The sequence below is a fragment of the Notothenia coriiceps genome, unplaced genomic scaffold, assembly GCF_000735185.1.
Source record: "Notothenia coriiceps isolate Sejong01 unplaced genomic scaffold, NC01 NC01_scaffold00008047, whole genome shotgun sequence".
Classification (NCBI taxonomy): domain Eukaryota; kingdom Metazoa; phylum Chordata; class Actinopteri; order Perciformes; family Nototheniidae; genus Notothenia; species Notothenia coriiceps.
The window spans coordinates 364,052-386,749 of record NW_011340748.1 but is presented as its reverse complement, the minus strand read 5'-3'; the positions used below and the strand labels follow the sequence as shown (position 1 = coordinate 386,749).

Below are 22,698 nucleotides of genomic sequence, written 5' to 3'. Positions count from 1 at the left end.
TAAGGGTTATGTATGTTTTTAGGTGTTATTTTTGAAATTGGCAAAGACAGGGACGGAACCAATAACATACAGTCCTGCCTTGAAAATTAAAATACAGATGGAATTGTTGAATAGATTGAAATAGGTCTGGCTGTCCTCACTGAAGGCTGTTTCACTACGAAGAGTTATCACAATAACAAGTTTCTTGTGGTCAATATCCAAGCTACTGTGACTCTGATTTTTTGAGTGCTCAGATATATCAACTTTTGCGCTAATTAAATACAATGTGCCTCAAAACCTAACATCATGGATGTTTTTTTGTTGTCCACCCAAACATGTCCCGTATTAAGTGTAATATTGTAAATGCACAGTATTATATAACTATACAATAACCAACTACTCAATCAAACAACCATTAGCTTGTTTAAGTTACTCGTGTATACTCATGTAACACTTGAGCATAATGTTCCATTATGATTAGTGATAGTGAACTATTGTCAAATTAAGTTAAAGTATTTAAACTGAGCATCTCTAAATCAAGAGCTGAATGTTCTGCTGAGTAGAAATGTGTTGTAATGTGTGTCTTAATGTGTGGGTGATCTCACCTCCATCTGAATTCTTCAAATAGTTACATTTTCACACACAACCAAATGACTGCAGCAGAGAAGAGTGTGATGACTCATCTCATAGCTGGCAGAAACGATTAAAATATAAATACACAGATCGGGTGCTCGACTCAGGGGACTCAAACACATGAAGTTGCATATTTGTATTTAGTGTCTCTACTGTGACATGTTTCCATGCTTTCATTTTCAAAACGTTTCTGTGGGCTCGTCATGTGATGATTTGACCCATGAGGAAGATGAATTTGACATTTTTAAACCATCTTACTCAAAGAACATTTTAGAAACACATATTAAGCAAATGTCATTGAGGTTTAAACTGTAATGTGTCTTCACAAAGTGGAATTGTCCACATTGCTTCTTTTAGCGTTGGATTTGATTAGCTGCCTTACATACATTTTCACTCATGCAGTCATGTGTTTGCAGTATTTGTAGCTTTAAGAATTAGACTTCTGGCAGTTAGTAGCGGGGGTCTTTCTCCCTGAATGCCTGCAAAGATGCCACTGAGGAAGCAGTGCATGAAATATGCAGCTGGATTATCCCATGAGCCTCCTCCATATAGTCCCTGCCAGGGAATATGAACACTCAGGTCTTGTGTGTGTGTGTGTGTGTGTCTGAATTTAGCCCAGCTAATCAGATCAGCTTGGCATGAAAGACAAAGAGGCCTGAGGCATTAGGGTGCTCAACCTATTTAATTGGAGCATTCTCACTCTAACAGGTCACTGCTTNGCGGGGGTCTTTCTCCCTGAATGCCTGCAAAGATGCCACTGAGGAAGCAGTGCATGAAATATGCAGCTGGATTATCCCATGAGCCTCCTCCATATAGTCCCTGCCAGGGAATATGAACACTCAGGTCTTTGGAGCACAGTGCTTCTCTGAGGGTGCCTGTGTGTGTGTGTGTGTGTGTGTGTGTGTGTGTGAGTGTGAGTGTGTGTGTGTGTGTGTGTGTGTGTGTGTGTGTGTGTGTGTGTGTGTGTGTGTGTGTGTGTGTGTGTGTGTGTGTGTGTGTGTGTGTGTGTGTGAATTTAGCCCAGCTAATCAGATCAGCTTGGCATGAAAGACAAAGAGGCCTGAGGCATTAGGGTGCTCAACCTATTTAATTGGAGCATTCTCACTCTAACAGGTCACTGCTTAGTGGAGGACACATTTTTGGAATCACCATGTGCTAAACTAAGACCAGCCTCTGCACTCTGGATTCAGAGCTCTTCTGCAGCTGTGATTGCTCCGTGGTGAGCCATAAAGCTTTCTGTCGTTTCCACCAAGTAGTCCTAGCACACAGCCACTTCCCTACTCTTAGTGCAGGTGTAAAGTTAGATAGTGTTGAAGCTGCAATACTACAGGAGTCACTGAAAAGCCTCCTATAAAACACACTCTGTACGCACAAGTACATTGTACAACAGTTTAAGGGTTGATTCATCCAATTTCCTTCCTTTTTTTATGTCATTGAGTCCTCCTAGTTTCATGACCAGATTTAAAATGTTCGTCTCTGAAATATCCGACTCAACAATTTCAATTGTAGTGCCATTTCTTATGAGAAGTGACACTTTAAGTCACTGTCAATGATTTGTATGGATATGTTCTAATGGAGAAGGATTATCTTCAAGTATTAACACCACCTATAATTGTTTAATCGTATAATGCCAATTTCCAGCAGTACATATCTAACATAAAGCTAAAAACTAACTACATCACAGTCTCAAGACTTCCTGTCCACATACTGTAGCTAAGCTAAAAGAGGTTAGTGTTTGGCGTGATGATGTCTAGTAGTTTTATTTAGCCACTTGTTAGCTACTGCCTTTATTAAGACTCATAAAAGCTTCTGACATTCATGAATGTCTACATATATTTACTGGTGTATCTTATTCTTATTGTGATTCTTAAAGTACAAAATACACTTCTCGCTAGAAATATAATCAGAAAGCATTTTAATGGCCAAACTATTCCACTTTAGGATTTTCCAGAGAGGGTTATTAGTGAATATACGACCCACCGGAACGTTTGCAGTCAAAGGGAGCACTAGNTCAACTCAGTATTTACATTCTTATATTCAAAGAAAATCAGTAATATCTTTAAAAACTACAAGTCCTTTTTTATCAGCTGTGCACCATTATGGTGTAAATATAACCAATCTACCAATTGGATCAAATATAAAAGTCAGCCGAATTACTATTGATACAACAAGGAGACGTATTTTGTGAAAAGAAATGCAAGATGTTGTTTAATTGTTGATATATTTATGATCCACGTCACATATTCAGTTTTGGTGTCAATTCTTCAAGTTTGTCCAGAAGTCTTCTCATCAGGGCTCTATAAATAAAGAACTACGGCAGATGTGTAATATTTAATGCAGCCGAACCGTGTATTACAATGCTGTCATATGATGACTTCCAAAGAGAAAAGCAAGAACAAAAAATCATATCCCAACATGCATTGCGGCTAAAGCATCCAATCAACGAGCTAGAAAGCCCAAGATTATAGAATTAAACGAATAAATAAAAACAAGGATAATTGTGTGTTATTGTTGAGTAAATAACAGTGTGTTATTTAGAAAAGAATAACAAATTAGAAGGAAAAAAATATTTAAAAACTGATTTCAGTATTTTGAGGCTCTAAGCCCCATTTCTTTTCCTCGCAGACGGGAAAAAAAGTCAGACATTATACGATTTAAAATAAAAACAAATAAATAAAAAGATAAAACACTGGCATGTAATTTATGTTAGAATAAATAGAATGGTTTTGAATAATAGATGAGAGTAAGATCACTTTACAGCCCCGCCCACTTTTGGGGAAACGAACGCTGTCATTTGAACGGCGATCAAGCCTGAAGCCACAGAGCTCTTCTTTTACTGTCCTTTCTTCTTAGAGGAAGTACAGAAACACGTAACTCTGGATTTGTTTTAATGTTTGAGGTGCTTTTTTGGCATGTTAAAACTATTATGTTCTGCCTCGCTCATGAGAGTAACAGCTGGCGAAATTACAGCCTCGCCTACTGATTTCAAATGTGTGCTCTAAAATGATATTTATAAATGACTATTATCATTATTATAAGCAAGACAATAAATGGCAAAGATATGTAGAAAATAAACTTATTTAAGATACGTTCATAACGAACGTAACGTTGGAGAAAATACGTTTCTAGCTAAACGTAATTGAGAATGCAGTTTAGTTCTGTGGGAACATAATTTTTAGGAGACAGGGTTGGTTAGTGTCATGGAATTGACTGTAGCATCTCTCCCTGAAGTAAGTGAGGTGGGGCCCTAAAAAATTCATAAACTCTCTCTCTCCTATTGAGAAAGATCCTTCTTCCCCATGCCCATGGGTTGGCGTGTTTGAAGTTTGAATCAGCACTTCCCCTTTATGCATTTGTGCATGGATATTTTTCCATTCAAAGGAAGGAGAGACAAGACGTCCCACTGTTGGAAAGTCTTATCTGTTCCTGTTGCTTTTCCTCCATAGAAATCCATTTGATGGAGATTGAGAGGGGTTTTCTCTGACCTTTATACACTTTTATGAAAGCTTTGGTCTGTACTGAAAAATAACGCATTGTGTCGACTGCTTAACTGTGGAATAAGCTTGCCTCAATTGTTGGCACTACAATGAGCTTTACTAGAATTAGATTGTCAGAATGGGAGATCAGTACTGTTTGTCAGTGCTCAAGAAATTGTATTTTCTTAGAGAGGGGATCTGGTATAAAATGAATAATTACTGTGGTTTGCAATGGTCACGCGTCAAACAATTGCACATATAATCAATACTTTCCTATGTGAGAACGATGTGAAATGGGAAGATTTGTTGTCAAGAACCTTTCAAGAATAACTATCTTTGCCCAGATCAGCACCTCCTTTTAGCTTTTGTGAGTTACAGCTCTTTGTTTAATTTTCTTGCGTTAAACTCCACTGTTTTGGCCTTACAAAAACAGTTGCCCATGGCGATCAGATGACTTCCTTACTAGCAACCACCTCAACTGGCTCCTTTCTATGAAAAGGAGTGACGGCTTTACACGAGTTCCTCCTGAATGACTGAACTTCTCACCTCATCCCTCCAGTGAAAACCAATTTATTCCGCATGTGTTCACAATCTTCTTTTTCCGGTCATGAACCACCCTTTAGCACCTTAAGTGAGGAATCCAGAGGGGAGACTCACGTTTTTCAAGACCTATTTAAATCACAAAAAATATAAACACTGATTTTATTTACTGAGCATATTCAGGATCTCCAGATGATTAACCATTTCAATTTTGGACACCTTCCCTTGCCCACCTTCCAATGTCTTTTATTTACCACTATGGCCATACTCCGTTAATGTTCTGTTTGGAACCATCTTATCATACTGTAGAAGGAACAGTGTTAAGCAGTAAGGGTTTTCTTTCTCATATGGTAAAAAATCCAGCCCTGATCCTAAATGGATCCCTTAAAGATATTTTTAAAAAAGCCTGCTTTAATTTTTCTCATGTCCTTTAATATTTCCATTCAGTGTCATCACTGATACAGAGGAGTGGGGTTACTTCAAAGCACTAACCAAAACTCCAACCCCGCTGGAGGAGAACATGTTCCACTTGGAGGAAGGTGCTCCAGGTCCCAGTGTTTACCTCCGGCCCAAGGAGAGCCTCCATATTCCCCTGAAATATCAGAGCTTCATCTGCGACCACACCATGGCTCTACAGGTAAAGACACCTGAGGTTCATGCTGATGGAACGGTCAACATATAATAACATGTTAAGGAATGGTAAGGATGCTGTTTTAGGCTTGTAACAAAATCAGAATTACCTTGGTTTCTCACACTGTTTATTGTGCCAATTTCAGTAATGATGAGAAAAACATTTAATATTGATTGGCCTTGAATGGTCCAAAGATGTGTGGGAATAGTGCGGGAATAAGAGGTAAAGCAATGATAAACGTGTACATTTCACTGATATAAATATCAATACAACACAGATTATTATATGAAACATCACTGATCTATTCTGCAGGCAAGTTATACGGTTAATGTCTTCATGTAATGTCTACTTAACAGTTAATTTGATGCCGGAAGGACTGTGAGACATAAATATTGTTTACAAATCTTATCTCCAGTAGATTACTGTGGGTTTTACGGCCTCCAGTAAAAAGGAAAAAGCAAAGCGAAAATTCATTGATAATGAATTTTGATAGCTTTTTTATGTCTTATCATTTCTCGCAGGGACCAAGCTTCCTTCCTACAGGCAAAGGTTCTCAGCTGGCCAAGAAGAATCTGTCCAATATTGTCGCCGCCAAGACGATCAAGGTAAAAAGTGGTTTGCTTATCCTTTGTGCAATATTTTCTGTGTATCGGACACTTCTTGTCTCCCTCTGTAGTGGCCTGCCTCTCAATCCCTCGTTGTTTGTTTCCAGGCTGGAATTAGAGGTACGGATTTGAGAAGCATAGTGGATGTACAGTATGTTTCTGCAGAGATAAGAGCTTTAATGTAGTCCATTTAAGCATCTTAGGGTATAAACTGTAAATTGATTGTGATATTCAGAGGAGTAGAGGAAGACAAAGCCTCATAAACTAGTATGAAGTTTCTGATCTGGAAGTTAATCGGGTCAACTTTGTGGTACATCACTAGGAACATCTAGTGAACACACACACACTCCCAGAGAAGTCTCTGCAGAGTGGCAGCACATCACCCACCCCCTCCTTCTTCCATACACAGACACAAAGAACACTTTGAAGTGTCAACTATTTAAAAAGTTACACTAGCAAGGCAAGATTGTCAAGTGAAATGATATGCTGAAATCCCTTTTATCTTACTCAACATTGTTTATCTTCTCCAACTGGAAAATGCCTAGCTGGAGGGTTAAACTGTCCCCTATTGGAGGACAGCTTGACACGTCTGGCTAATCTACTGGAAATTAACTAACCGTGTATTACTGAAGTTATTTTGCTATTTTATGCACTTATTCAACCGTTTATTATATAAAGAGTGGAAGAAACAATGTGAACTTTTTTCCCTTATAAAAACTGTTAAAAAACCCTCTCTCCCTACATGGGATTAAACGTTCACATTTGTGCTGCTAAAGAATCACAGTTTGCTAACCTGCAGTCTCTCGCAATAATCCTGTTGTTCGTGTGGAGTGTGCACCGGGTGGTGAAATATTGTGTGTGTCTGCAGAAGGCATTGTGTGTGTCTGTGTATTTCTGTGCCGGTGTCAGCACTGCTGCTATGAGCAAAAATCCTGTCAAGAAGTCAAAGAGGTCAGGCCCGGATCAAATCGGTCTCCTGCTAAAACTGACAATTCCCAACAGCAGGACTGTCAGGATGCCAGCTTTGGCACGGCCGTCAGTCAGCACACATCACCAGAGCCAAATATGGGCCACTACTGCGGGTCAGCATGGGCCCCGCAAATCTGACACATCAACCATTTGGACAGCTGTTGTTTGGCAGGGGTCAAATTCTGAGTATGAGAATCAATGACTAAAATGTGGAGAGTTGACGTATATCTATACTCCTATACTTATTAATATACATATTAACATATGTTAAGCAGTTGTAGTGAAGGTCCTCTGCATTGTTTGGAATGCTTTTCATGATGTAGAATGGCATAGATTTGTATAAATTAATGTAAGAAATAATTGCGACGCACGCTGGGGTTGAATCTATTTTATTTCATTTCATTCCCGAACATTAAAGCCTTTCACGGAATGAGATGATTGCTACTCATTATGAAACTGCTGTAATAACAGCCTCGACTCCTCTGGGAAGGCCTTTTTTCAGAAGATTTTGTAACCTGACTGACGGGATATGCTCCCATCCGGTCTTAGGTGCATTAGTGAGTTCAGCTACTGTTGTTCTCTGATATAGTAAGTTCCTGGCTCATAGTCTGTGGTACAGTTAAGGCCAAAGGTGTTGGATGTGGTTGGACTTGAAGCTCTGAGCCAGTTCCCCAGCCTTTGCACTAAATATTAAAGCGCTATCAACAAAGCCTGCAGAAATCCAAGATAGCTGCTCTTTGATTTTATATGTATAATTGAGATAAATACCTGGTTGGTTGGCACCTTACATCTTACCTGTAATCTAAACACTGCAGCCTCTCTCTCGGACCTTAAAATATAAAACAAACATAAACAAAAACAATAATTGTTGCATTTAAAAAGGTTCAAATGGTGCCACTGGACAGTATGTGGTAAGGGTAAAATGGAATCTTGGCCTGATGGCAGAAAGCCATGATATCCAAGGCAAACTGGCATTAGCTCAGTCTGTAGGGACTTGGCTTGAGAACCAAAGTGTTGCTGGTTCAAGATCCAATCAGACCAAATTATAGAGTTTGAAATGGTAACTGTATAAATTCTGCCCTGTTTTGGCACAATTGGAAAGTTCAGGGAGTTAACTAAAACATATTGCTCATCTACTGTCTGGACTCTGGAGACAGGACTATTCTCAGCAGATATCATGTGAATTAGTCCATGAAATTCCTAAAAAAAAGTATGTATTGGACTGTTAGATAAATAAAAACGAATGGCATTAAAGGTTATTATATAAATGCTGAAAACCCTCCTTGATTGATCTTCAACATCCACAGTGGATGTCTCAAACGAATGTGGGCTGATCCTCAAACTACTAATATTGCTATCTTAGGCCACTTTGCTAACTTATCCATAGTATGACATACAGTACATTGCCATAGTATTGCTAGAGATACTAAATGAAATACTTGTATTACGTATGTAATCGAGCAGCTTCATTATAATTCATATCCTGCAACTCAGTTACATGTAATCTATAATCCTCACTCCCAGCCATAGTTATGCATAGCGAATCAATCTTATAAATGAAGCAAACTAAAGTTTAAGATGGCGTGAAGTATGATGTATGTGGGAGGGCTGGCAATTCAATATGTTTGCATATGTTAGTGTGCAGGATGTGTATATACCATCATGTGTCACCATATTTAATTAGTGCATATATATGTAACACGTTTGTGTTGATTTGCACAGATCAGATGCGGAGGGCTATTAAAATGCGGCAAACTTCAAAGCACATTCAGCAGGTCTGTAGGGGTTTCACTTGCCGGATTGAAGCCAGTGTTTATATTCTAGTGTACAGCAAAGCTCCATCATCATCATAATCTCTAGGGGATTTTTAAATAAAACCTCTCTAAGGCTGCTTTATAAAATGCTGTATATGTTGTTTAGAGCTGAACTGCCTCAGGAAAAAAACATGGTAATGCTAGTTCTGTATATCACTAACAGCAGTCGAGAACTTTGAATGCAGGTCTCATGACACAGGACGAGTGTAGTTTGAATGTGTAGGTAAACTAAAGAATTTATAAAAATAAAATAAAACATAGCCAAAATTGACAATGGTATATGTGGAGGAAACTTCTGTATAGCAATGCAGTGGGAGTCACCGACTCATGAAGGAGACACAGGACGAGCAGGAGTTCTGATGTCAAACACTGATATTTAATACAAGTATCGGCCGGAGAAATTCACATCACAAGTCACAGCAGCCAGAGATTCTGATTGCACGGGTGGTTTGCCAAGTCACATCTGACCAACCTCTCTCTGATAGACGTTTTAACTAGTTTACAGAGAGTTAATCCATATATTGGGGGACGGTGTGTAAACACTGGGAACACTCGCGATATCCCCGATATCTGGAAATACTCAATCACCTGTCTGTGAGGCTTAGAAAGCCAGCGTTCTCACAGTCGTAAAACTCTCTGTGACCGATAATAAAACTGAGAATAACATCACATGACTGCATTATCACATTCCTTACGGGAGATAACGGACTTAGGGTTGGTCGTAAATGTCAACAGGCAGAAAGGTTAAATATCTAAAGTAAAGACAGAATGATTCCCTAACAGTATAATAATTTACTGTAAATATGTTTAATAGTTAAGATAATGACATCCTGATTTGATGTTCTATATTTGATGTAGATGTGCACACAGTTTTCCTATGCAAAGTTTTACAAAAATGTCTGATATGCTCAATTTTATATTCATTCCCAAATGAAGTGGGTTGGTCCAAAAAGTGTTTTATTTTCATTTAACATGTATACTACACATATTAATTTGATTTGCTCAAAAGTATTGAGCGTAAGTATTTTTCAGTGAATCATTTTCCTTGTTTATGCCCTCAAGCATTCTTAAAATAAAACGGTATGAGAAATAAAAACTACTCATAGATTATGAAGAGAGCAAGTAATAATAAGTAATTGCATTTTTATTTAAGCGCTTTACATTACATAATACATATATCAGACATGTAATAAATCAATACTGTGGACAATACCCACAGGAGCAATTATGTTGAAGGATCTTGCCCAAGGACAAAATAGCATATTGACTGCAGTGGCAATCAAGGTGGGATTGAAATGGTGTTCCCCAACTCCCCTGATCTGAGGATCAGCGCACTATTCCACTGCGCCACAGCTTCCCCTTAAGTGCGTAATAAGGCCATCATTTCTGATCCTAAGTTAATAGGGCTTTTTGTAAGGGGCTGCATGCTGAAAGGTGGGAATCACTCATTTAGAAATTTGGCAAAGCTGATGGCTTGTTTACAACCAAGTGTCATCCTCTGATCGCTCATGTTTCTGCCCTGTCGAATGTTAGATATGATTGGAATTCCTAAATTGTACAAGCTGTACTCATTAATCCATCTTTTACTTTTTTATTAGTGTTTGGCTGGAGGGTTTTTACTCCCCTGTGTTAATAAATATCTGTTTCATGGTAGGGGATCGGCACTCTGCTGATATTTCTTACTTTTTGCCTTCTCTTATAGGTAACGTTCAAAGCAGAAGACGGCAAGCCCATGGCCATCTGCCAGGTGAACGTGGAGCCGACCCCTCACGTTGTCGACCAGACTTTCCGCCTCTACCACCCCGAGCTCTGTTTCCTCAAAAAAGCCATCCGCCTGCCGCCCTGGCATGACCCCTCAGGTAGCGCAGGTTACCCAAATTCTCCCCCATCAGCCATTGCTTCCTGTCCCACCCTTCCTGCCTCAGTCTAGGGATGGACTTGGATATTTTCTGATTTATTGCATCTTATTTTTTTTGCATATTATTACATTATTAGTAGTGTTAGTTCATCTTCAGAAGGTGACTTTCCAGGAATAGCTTCAGAATAAAAATGTCCACACAAGTTATTTGAAGTATACAACGTGGATGTGTTTAAATAATCTATTCTAAACTTATTTTTACTAAAATAGGTAGAGCAACAGAAGAAATCCATCACATTTTGTCAGAATGACATCCCAATGATAACATTGAAAAAGACGGCTTAGGGTACGTTAATGTCTGAATATTTCCTTTTTTTTAATTGGGTTAACCAGTTGCAGATATCAGTCACATTTCCGTGCGTTGCAGTGACCCTAACATCATCTGCCAGACGAGGATGCTGGTGAGAAAATTGCTTTTATTATTTTTTCAAATCTTTTCAGTCCCTAGTAAAATAACCCAAAGTATTAGTTGTTGAAACGATTGCTTTATTAATATTAATTTCTTCTTCACTTACTTTTAACCCGTCATTACTGTCAAGCTGTTATGATTCCCGAAATGCTTGCCCTCACATGATGTGCACTTTAAAAGATCTAACGTGGGGTTTCTTTTATTTCTGACTCTTTTGTTCCTTCATCCCTCCATTTTAAAATGTTTCTGCCTTGTTCTCTGTTTCTGTCTAGGTGCCAGGGGAGCCTCAGGATGTGTACTTGAAAGTGCCAGGGAGTCCCAGTCCACTCATAAAAATGTTCTTTGTGATGGTTTTTACGTATGTATTATTTACTGAACAGGAAACCCCATACACAGTGAAATGCACCCAAGCACACACAGGTTAGCCTGAAGATGCATTATATTTTGGACTAATTCAATTATTCACGCAGGCTTGAATTAAATAACTAATTAGCTGGAGGGTTGGTGGTCTTAACTTCCTGACAGACCCTGTCCTCTTTCAAATCTTCATCAGAAATAAGACCAATAAAATGAGTATATACTGTATGTTAAAAGCAATTTATTCTATCTGCCGATTAGTCAGCGGAAGCATGGACTGCATCATCTTCATGCTTGTATAGTGAAAGGGCGTCCCTCTAAATGAAATACACAAAGAGAAAACTGTGGTCAGAAAACACAGGGCACCTTTACATTCAATTAGATTATTTTGAGAGATTTGTATTCACGACCAGACAAGTAACACTTTGTTTTAAACTGCAGGATGAGCCTTTTGACTATTTATCCCTAGACACTGAGATCATCCAGTCCTCCTTTGCTGATTTACAACAACCTGGCCCTATGTCATTTGTGTGTTCACTAGTGTGTGCTAAATAGATTAAACACAGTTACTCAGGAGCAGAGGCGGTGCTAGACTCTTGCATAAAGCAAAAACAGACATTACAATGATTTGTACGTCAAAGTTAGTTTTTGGCGGCCATGTTTAACACGGCATAACACCGGAGCCTCGCTGCAGGGAAACTTTAGCGCTGTTCTGAGTTTGTTCTAATCTGTCAAAATGACGCGACCTCTGTTCAGGAATATTTTCCTCTTTTTAGCTCAATATGGATTAGAATTATAGATGGTAGGCAGCTTTTGACAGATGGTCCCCTCTACAAGACATGCCAAGTTTATCTTAAAATAGAAAACCCTTCATAGTTGATATTTTATATAAAAACAAACCAACGGATACATGTGAACCTGGGAGTTTATAGCCTCTGGGGATGCAGGGTCAAGGTCAGTTTCCGAATAAATGTTTGGGAAACGTTAAATAATTGACTGTAAAAGTATTACAGGGAAATGTGATTCAATCCAGTGTTGAGGTTGTAACACCATGTACAAAAGGCAACAGAAAATATCACTTTTCAGCAGCTATACCCAGCACTAGTGATATTGCTTCTGCCTTCAGAAACCCACATCACTTGAATTCAATGCAGAATATCCCCAAATGCTCCTTAAGTGCTGTTGTCACAGAGCCGGGCTGAGTAGGTGACTACATCACCTCCCACTCACAGCTCTCATTTCAGCCAGGGCCACTGAGACTGAATTCCCTTCCTCTCTGCAGTTGAGAGAAGGCTGATGATGTTGCGGCCGCTTCTTAAAAAAAAAAGCACACACAGCTGTAGGTCAGCCCTCCTCATCAAAGACCTGATCCAGTGTCCCCGGGGGGCCTCAGCTTAACTGTTCCCATGATGTTTTTCTCTGCAGTGATAAGTGGATGGCAGCTCCGTCCCAGATCTGGCAGATTTACGTGCATTTCCTGGAGCGGGTGGATGTCAGCTGTGTGAGTGGCCAGCGGAGCTGTCAATCACTGGTGCTGAGGGGGAAGCAGGCTGTACGCAAGGTCAAGTGCTTCTCGTCCCACCCACAGGAGATAGAGGTACACATCAACATTGATTTAAATGAACACATTTGATTTGAGTTTGATGATTACACATTACCTTCATTATTCTGTAAAATGTATTGTGTTCCCAATGCAACAGAAGTTATTTGCCTTTTTCTGGGGCTGATTCATCCAAATAAAATCTTGTTTTGCGGAAATTCTACCTTTTCTTCAACCAATCGATTGGTTGATGGGGAAATAAGTCTACCTGCCCCTTTGGACTTGTTACACTCTTCCTGGTGGTCTTAATGCATTATAAATGTAAAATGCTATTGGCAGCATATTCAATATTTATTACCTTATTTTTTTATTCCTTAATGATAACATACTTGAAATGCGCACCTGCCCATATTTATATGATATCGAAAATAGAACAGCTATTGAAGCTTTCGCAAAGGACGATCAGGGTCATTATTAGCCTTGTCCTTCGGCAGATGAGAGCATATTCACACTAGCCAACCCTAAAAAATGCATATGGATAGATTACAAAAACTTTTCTCCTCATTAAAGTAACAGCAATTGTCAGTCAATCTAGAATTTTAACAGGAAGTGTCAGCCCTACCATTTTCCTGAAGAAAATTGAGTAAAGCTGCATCAAGACCAAAACAAAATAAACCTAGTAGGTTTAGTCAAGTCCAAATTATACTTTGCATTGTATCATATTAAAGTCTTTATACTAAAACGGTATGTCTTATATCAATCCAAAAAGACCTTGAAGCAGCTCTCACTCTGTGCTGTAGAAAATGTTTCTTGAGACAGATGGAGAGTGTGAAGTGACATGTATCGCTGCTCTTTTGGACTCTAGCTGCTTGTTAATTGGTGGAGCATCATGCTGTTTACAGTGTTGGTGTTATTTGTGTGTTTAGGCGACCACATTTTGGATCTAATTGTCTTTGGGTCTGTTCGGAGTCTGATAGTCGTCCATTTCTCCATTTTGGGTTTTGGACTCATGTTGTTTTCTTCACTACTGCCAGAAACACTACAATCAAATCCATAATTTACAGAACTCTAGTTGTACACATGACTGCCATTTGACAATATTTCAAAATCAACTGTAGTAGTAAGTTAAGACGCTATGCTTTGTGTTTTCAACATCCTTTCTTCCACTTGTTGAGTTTAATCTAAAGTGAGGTGCCTGTACGATTAATTTCAGTCTTCCCTGTGTGAACTTTTGTAGTTATTTAAAAAGAAAAGTAGCTTACACCAATGCATATCAACATACAGAAGATAAAATAAGAGAATTGTAAATAAAAACAGCTCAAACCATACAGTACCTTGAATTCTTTGTATCTAACATGAAATGGAGCCATTTGTTCTTTTTTCTCTTAACTTTAAAACCGCATATCCACAAAAAGGATTTCATGCAAATTGTTCTCTTAGCAGCAGGGAACAATGGAACACAGAAAGTCTCTTTTGTAATAACCCAAGGTTCATATTCGAGTCATTATCCAGAATGTACAAATGTGGATTGACAGCGTAATGGCTCTTTTCAATTCATTTCATTTTATTAGGTTACCCCATTACTTCCTGCAATCATATCACATGTTGGGACCCAATCTGACAGAAACCGAAACATGTAATGGTTTTATGCTCCCTGAACATGTGAAATATGTTCCGGGAGTGTCATATCGTCTATTTTAAGATAGATCGTTTCTTATTCATAACTGGTTACAAGCAGGGAGAGAGTTTTTCAAATGCTTCTCAGTCAGAACGGCAGTAAAAGGGCATTGCATTTTACTCACTCATATTAAATTAAAACAAAAGTGATGGGCCGCCACAGTCACCGTGGCTGCATGTTGTGTGACCCAAACGTATTTTCTGGTAAGAAAAAGGGTATTGGCTGCAAGAGTGACATATTTTTTTTCCCAAAAAGATTTCACGTTTGCATCGGCGCCCACTTTGATCTGACTCTCTGCAGGTTAGCTCACTGTGGAATGCATCGGAGGAGTCTTATACAATCGGATAAAGCTCACCGTCGGAGAATAGCTTTGCTTTTTCCCAACAGATTGAAAATGAACCTCACAGTAAATCTCATTCTCACATCCTTCCGTCTCTTTGTCACTTTTCTGCCTTTACTCTCTCTTATATTATTGTCGGTCCCCTCCCTTTCCCTATTTCACCGTAACTCATTCACCCCTTCTCTCCCCCACTCTCCTGTAATCTGTTCACCTCCTTTGTTTTCCTCTGGCTCCATCAACCACCTATTTTCAAGTAATTCTGCCATTTTCTAAATCTTTTTTTCTCAATAGAATCACTCTTCTCATCATACTGTGTCACATTTTTCTGTCACTTTGTCAATGCCTCTATTTCTCGTCAGTAATGTTCTCTTTCTCACAACCCACCCAATCAACACCTCCACACAGTACTGCCAAACTCAATCACCCATACCTTCTCGTAGGTGGACCCAGAGACGGTGTTCGTTCTGCCTCCCGCCGCCGTGCAGGAGCTCCAGCTGAAGGTGCAGCCGTGGCGCGCAGGAAGCCGCTTCCTGTATGTGAATGCGGTGGATGTGGAGAACCGGCGACTTGTGGCATCCTGGCTGCTCTGTCTCAACGTCCACCGGCCTGTCCTGTCCAAGGTATTAGAGGTTTTCTTTTTGGCTTTGCAACCTATAATGGTAAAATGTGTGTTTTTAAGTCTCCTTTTCAGCCTTTTCCAATAGCTGAAACACTGGCCATCATTCTCCTATTAGGGAGCCTTTGCTAACTGTTGGTGGCACTTTTCATTCCTTTAGTACTCCAGCAACACCTGCCGGGTGTCTGCTTGCCCTTTTTAAAACTGCTACAATACACCCTGATGTAAATGGATAACAACATACAGAAAAAGTTGAGTCAAAACAGCTCAATTCTTATTTTGAATCTTCCATATCTTATATCAATTGAGCGCTTTGTTTTTTCTTTGCAATATCAAACTGCACTGCAGTGTGAAAGTCACCAAATGTCTCATTGTGTCATCACTCACCTGCACCCAATGATGGTTGACATTATGAAACAGTAACAAAATGAAAAGACACAGTATTTTGTGGATTTAGCTAATACATTTTTTTTTGCACAGCCAAATATCAAACAAATGCAACAACCCAAGACATAGCAAGCCAGCTAAACACGCCACAGTAACTAATCTGTAGAGGCTTCTACAACTGGTTCCGTTGGGGGCCAACACTACACTGAAACATCCCCCTCCCAGTTAGCTCCTGTGCTAACAGTGTGACCACCAACACTCCCCTGGTGCTCCGAGCCCATATAGTAGAGGAACAAACCCCGCTTACCCAGGACACCACCAGGATGCTTCAATAAGCACTGAGTGTGACTCTTAGTCCCAAGTGGCTTTGACTATTAATAATCCTGACAGCATGGCTCACTAAGCTAACTGCTTACTAGCTGACACCAGCTACTGTTAGCATCTGTAGGCTTTTAGCGCTAATTTAGCTAATAGTAAAGTTTTCTTTCCGTTAGGAAACTCATAAAAAACATTGAGTAAAGCTGAGCAGCTGGACATTAAAGGGAAAACCAAAATAAATAGATTCAGTTTCTGGAAATGTTTAATTAGGAGGCCTACAATAAATCCTTAGACACTTCTCAGAGGAGATTGTAAAGAGCCGACTTTCTGGCTCAGACTGAGACTGGTGGCCCGATTCCCGCCATTACAAGTCAGTGAAACATTAAAATGATTGTTATCTTAGTACAACAAACATTGTTATATAAGTGTTGGTTTAAAGGCAAATATATTTTTTATTTTACAATCTGTTGATCTTTTACAGATTTAGGACTGCTACAAAGAAACTCCTCATTTGTATCATTCTATATAAAAGCATGTGACTTATACTGTGGAAGGTGCTAGATGTGTGGTAAGTGGTACCTGTTCTGTATGACTCAAAGCCACTTGGGACTAAGAGTCACACTGAGTGCTTATTGAAGCATCCTGGTGGTGTCCTGGGTCAGCGGGAAATTCTCAACCCCTTTTATGGCTGCTGTCAAGAAAAGGCTAAGGACAGCTGATCCCAGGTCAGCACTCAATCGCCTCTATAACTGCCACCTGTCTCGCCTGTTTGTGTGTGCAGGCATTTGAAGTGTGTGTCCCAGTGGGCACTGGGCGTGGCAGCTCCAGGAAAATCACCTACACCAACCCCTACACCAGCAGCCGCTCGTTCCTGCTCCGCTCGGACCGTCCTGACCTGCTGCAGTTCAAAGAGGATAAATTCCAGGTGAGATAAGACAGGAAGTCATGCAGTTCTCTTACTCTCATTAAGAGCTAAATCAATACTTTAATTAACAGCTCGACCTCAAGGAAACCCTACTCCTTGGAAAAAGCGTGTCTTTGTTGTAGATTGAAATCAAAGCCTGCATCATTACTGGCAGTTGAATTGCATTAACGGTTGCTTGTGTTGTTACCGCCCTGTAAATAATGCGCATTAGCTGTAATGACAGGAATGCTTATTAATCGCATACATTTTAATATGAAAGTCTTGATTAGGACAAAAGTAATGGAAATAAAACCTTTGCAAAACTTTATACATGCATTTTGAATATAGAATACTGCAGGCAAGATTATTCTGCCTATTAGCTACTACTCAATACTGCAAGCTTGAGTCTCTGCAAACAACGATGCTAACGTCTAAAAGCATCCTTTTCCCTCTCTTAAAATAATTTATACATATTTTTGAATTCTTTATTTGGAATACATTTATATCTAGGAAACACATTGCTCTTAGACATGACTCAGTGATGTGAAACAGCTGCTTCTTTTTATTGAACTTTATTAAACACAGAACCTGTTGCCGCATTCGTTTTGGTTAGCACCATTCAAGCATGCAACACTTTACCAAAGCTTGAATCGGATTATTAAGAATAGTTAAGGAATTGTAATTCCAGTTTTAAATGTTGGATACAACTGGTTGAAGTAGCCTATACTTTAGTGACAGTTGTTTACAGATTTAGGCTAACGGACTGTATCTGCATCTTTCACAGTGATTTTGGCGCATTCCCAGCTTCTATTAGAATCAGAAAGATATTTTTCTCTTCTATGAATAGTACCCACTTAAACTGTTATGATGACACTGTGAAATTGAAGTAGTCATAATGTCACAAACATGACTTCTAAATGAAGAACTCAGACACAGCTTCTTCAGACCTTCAGATTGTTATAATGAGTTATATTTGAATACTTAGCTAATATCTCACACTGCTTGGATTATTTAACATCGTATATTCCAACCATGCAACAGAACAAACCTTTTTCTCCAGTAGTTTCACTGACTGAAAATAATGATTGGCACTTCCCAGGGCTTGTTGTCACTATGAGTAGCATTCTTATTAAATACTTTCACATTCTCCCCTCCTCTCTTGACAACGACACCGAAAACTTTTCAGGCTACAGTTTACAAGCTGAAAAAAGCCTATGACAATGACATTCATATTAAATGATGCAAAAATAAAGATTAGACAACCTGCTGTTAAAAATGAGCCTGAAAATGTGTTTTCGAAGTGATCAGCAACACAATTGTAAACCTCAGTGGAAATGTATCTGCTGAAGAACAGGTTGCTTAAAATCTCTTCTACAATGTGTACACAGCAGCAGCTTGAGTCCTCCGTCTGTGTCTGCACACGATGCGTTCAGGCACAGTATTGACTGTAGATCTGTGTTTTGGCAGAATGCAATGTAAAAAAGAAGAACATTTACTTAGAAATTGCATCTGAAATGCCTCCTGTGCAGACATGCCTTCCCTGTACTGCTGGACATTTCTAATATATGAGTCATGATGGAGCTGCAACCAGAACATACAATACAATACAGCTATATTTATAAAGCACTTTAAAACCTCCAGACCAAAGTGCTGTACAGTCAAATAAACAAACAAAAACATACAAATCACACAGCACTGCTCACACACCATAAAATTAGTACAAGTAAAAACAATAAATAATTTAAAAGCAACAAACTAAAAGATGTCAGCACGCTAAGGAAAAGAGGACATACAGTGGACACTTTAGTATTGGATTATTTCAACAGTGTCCTGAACTGATTTATGTCAGGCCCAAAATCAGTTTTGGTGCACTCTTAAATCATGATTTGGCAGTGCCGCAAAATCACTAACTATGCAGCACACCTACATTACATTACCACATTCACAACTGCAATTTACAATCAAAGTGAAATCAACCGTACAAAGTCAGAACACTAAGAAACCTGAGAGTACATTCACTTCAAGCAAAGCCAAACCATTTCATAGCGGCCCTATACGTTTTGGGGTTTTTAAGATAAGATAAGATGTACTTTATTGATCCCAAATTGGGATTGTTTTGCATTGCAGCAGCATAAAAAAAACAAGGGAATGCACATAAGTAGAAATTAAAAGAGTAAAATAAGAAATTCCAAAATGAAACATCTCAAAATATAAATAATACAAGTTTTTCCTTTGCTGTTGTGTTCTATAGTTTCAAATAAGCCAAATTACTGGAAAAAGTCTTGACCAACACCAATAACTTTAGTGTGAAGGAGAAACTTTTATTTTCATTTGTTTAGTTCCCGTGAAAGATTGTTTTGGACTTCTTCAGTGAGTAAAAGATGCTGATGATGATTTCTGGCCTCTCGCGTTGGAGTGAAAGCTGTTTTTGTTTTCCTCCAGACCAAAACAGTAGGAATCCAAAAAAAGTTGCCGGTGTTTTATTGTTATGTTGTCTACCTCAGTGTCTCTAATAGCTCATTCACTCACTTACACACAGCCATGGATCACCGCCATCATTGCTTTTCATTCGCCGAGGTGTGATGGAAGGGCAAAACAAATGGGAAAGCAGAATTTTAAATGAACAAATAAATGAGTGAGACGCAGTGGGAGTCTGTTTCCATATAAACTATTTAAGAGTCAGGCTGCTGCTGCTGTCCAGAAGACAGAAGAAGGTGGGCAAAGTGAAAAACAGCCTGTTATTTTTATCCCATTTTGTCAACCAGGCGCCAGGTGTTTTATAAAGAATTGACTGTGCCCGCAGCATTAAGCAAATGTGGAGACACTCTTCTCTTTTTGACGCAAGTTCCTCAGTGTGATAAAACCAGCTGTCAGGAGGGAGGGGAAAGAAGAAATCAATACTGCTAGGCTTTTTGGGAAGATTGGAGCATAAATCCCCCAAATTGACCTTTACATCCTGTGCTGGCTATTACCGAAAATACTAGAGGACAGTTTTGGTCTGATTGAAATACCAGGGAAACAAAAGCTTTTCCTTAGAGAGAAGATTATTTTCACTTTCGATGAAAAGAAGGTAATTTACACACAAAAAACAAAGTGTGATGTCAAGAGGTTGGAGCAATTAAGAACACAAACCATTTGGGCTTCGTTTGAGTAGTCATCCTCTGGTGTCAGACAACCCTTATTAAATTAGATAATGGAGTCCCACTGTGTGGATAAGCTGTTGCATCATATACATGACATTTATTACAATGCAATAAAGCATAATCCCTTAAGCACTCCTAAGGGCATATTTTTATATTTTTGCAAAGCTATACAGAGTTATTAACAACAACAGTGGTGGCTGGATGCTCCACTTATAGTTGTTAGATATTTTTCTAAAGTATTCCCATATGTTTGCTACTTTTCTTGACAAATGAAAGCAATGGCACTACATCTGTTTGGCCTTTTCTGTAGAGAAAGTTACACACACTGAAATAAAAGAGTTTAAGTGAAAAAACATGACCGACCAGACTTTGAAAAACGACCAAAGATAAAACATGAAGAAACAGGTTGTAGTTCTCAGGTAAGGTATGTACTTCACTGTTGAAAAAGAGTTCTCTGGGCGGCAGGGAGGGGATACATGTTCTAGTGCCCAGACGTTTCTAATGTTTTAAATCTCACACTCACTCCGGCTACATGTGATGTTGTCATATCTTCAAAGGTTTAGGGATGTAGCCTGGAAGAGGACTCAGGTTTGAAGAAACCACAGTAGTTGGTGTATTTTATGGACAAAGCCGTGGAACCGTTAAACGGCTAAAATATAACATGTTTACACAACTAAAAGCTTCTACTTGTCCTTTTAACTATAAAGTTATTAATTTAAATGTGTTCCTAGATTTGTTATGAAAGAATAAATGAAACTAAGGAATCAGCTACTTGATGAAATGCAAAATTGGGAAGATTACTTTATTTTTTTATTTTTTTATTTAAATCAAATCAATTCACTGAATGTTTACCTACCTAGGCATGCACATCTGGACAGAAACTATTTCTAATCCCTGGCATGAACAAGATACTGACATGAAACAGTTGTTGATCTTCTGCAGGCAGTTAAGAGGAATGAGTCGGCGATCAATGACAGTATGAATGGTCAATTTAATAGGGTTTTCAAAACGAAGGAGATAATGATTACATGCAAGGAAGACCATTTATTCTATCTCTGAGGTAAATAGGCACTTTGTGTTTGTGATCATGAGTCTCCTTTTGTTGCTGAAGAGAAAAGGAGAATCTCTCCCCCTCACAAATGCTTCAGAGGAAAATAAAGCTTGTTTGTTGTGTTCACTGTGTTCAGATCGGCGGGGGGGAGAGTTACACCATCGGACTACGATTCGCTCCCAGCCAGAGTCCCGGCTCTGTGGAGATCCTGGTCTACGTGAACAACCTGCAGGAGAGGACAGAGGAGACGTTCTGTGTGAAGGTCAACTACTCCTGACCTGAAGATGTTGGTTTCCTTCCTGGAAGGTGCTGACTCATTTGTCTTTGAATCTATTTTCTGAGTGTGAAATAATCAAAGCCAAATGAGCTGTACATGTCCAAACTTTTGTAATTTTTTATTGATTTATTAAAGATAGAAATAAACTAATTTGATCACGTGTTGTGTTCAGTCTTTTGTATGAGGTGGAATGTTCTGTGTTGTATGGAGGCAAATGAGCGCTTTACTGAAATTATTGAGTTTGAAAAATCCAAAATGTTATTCCAAAGGAAGAAGGCAAAGCTAAAACCGAACTCAACACAAACAATAAAAAAAAACAAAGAAGACATGTTTAAACGCAATCAATTCACGTGCAAGAAAGAAACACAAATCTACAAAAGTAACCACAGGAACACAGGATTGTTTTGTTTGATAATCAGCAAAGCAGACCAAAAGCAGCAATATCAGTGTGGTGGCTTTATCCCAATTGGTATTTTGTCCTCTTACGAAATGTCCGGTAAATGTCTGACACTCCATCCCTAACAATCCAGGTGGGCGGGGGGTGAAAGCAATAACATTTTATCGACTTTAATTACCTGGCAAACCCACTCGAATGCCACTTGATGACTGAGTTTTAATCTAAGCCAAGCCAGGGGTCCTCTATCTGCGTCCCCTTGCCTCCCAAACAACTTATCCTCATCGGCGGCATTATAAGAAGCTGTGTCGTAATGAGGTATGACTTTCCGGCGAGGCCCACATCTCTCCAGATCGCCCTCATTAACACCGGCACCCTTTAAAACCCTCCATCTTCTCCTTACTGCTCGCTCACTGTCGCTCTGCTGTGTGTGTCTGTGTCTGAGAGAGAGAAGGCCATGCACACTGTGTTATGTAACTCAGAGTTACACAATCCCCCTCTCCACCCCCTCCCTCCTCGCCCTCTCTCTCATTAGAATGCAGGCAGCAAAATAAGCCTCAGCACAGCAGCAAAGGCTAAGAAAAAAAGAAGATAGGAAACAAGCCGGTGCTCTTCATCTTTACCTTCTCTAACGTCTTGTCTGATTGTCTTCAATATTTTATGTTTATATGTTAACAGCTTACAGAATTACACATTCAAGCCTTATTATCTTGATACTT

At 39.2% G+C, this 22,698-nt stretch overlaps 1 protein-coding gene across 1 annotated transcript; it reads left to right on the top strand.

Moving 5' to 3' along the window:
* Positions 1-5,075: 5,075 nt before the first annotated feature.
* On the top strand, positions 5,076-21,675 carry LOC104944404 (nephrocystin-4-like; the record flags this gene model as incomplete). The annotated part of the gene is made up of 9 exons (XM_010769927.1): positions 5,076-5,265; positions 5,781-5,864; positions 10,350-10,506; positions 10,899-10,966; positions 11,247-11,332; positions 12,757-12,928; positions 15,330-15,509; positions 16,992-17,135; positions 21,445-21,675. Coding segments are annotated over 9 exons (1,222 nt in total), but the record flags the coding sequence as incomplete, so codon positions are not given.
* Positions 21,676-22,698: the final 1,023 nt, after the last annotated feature.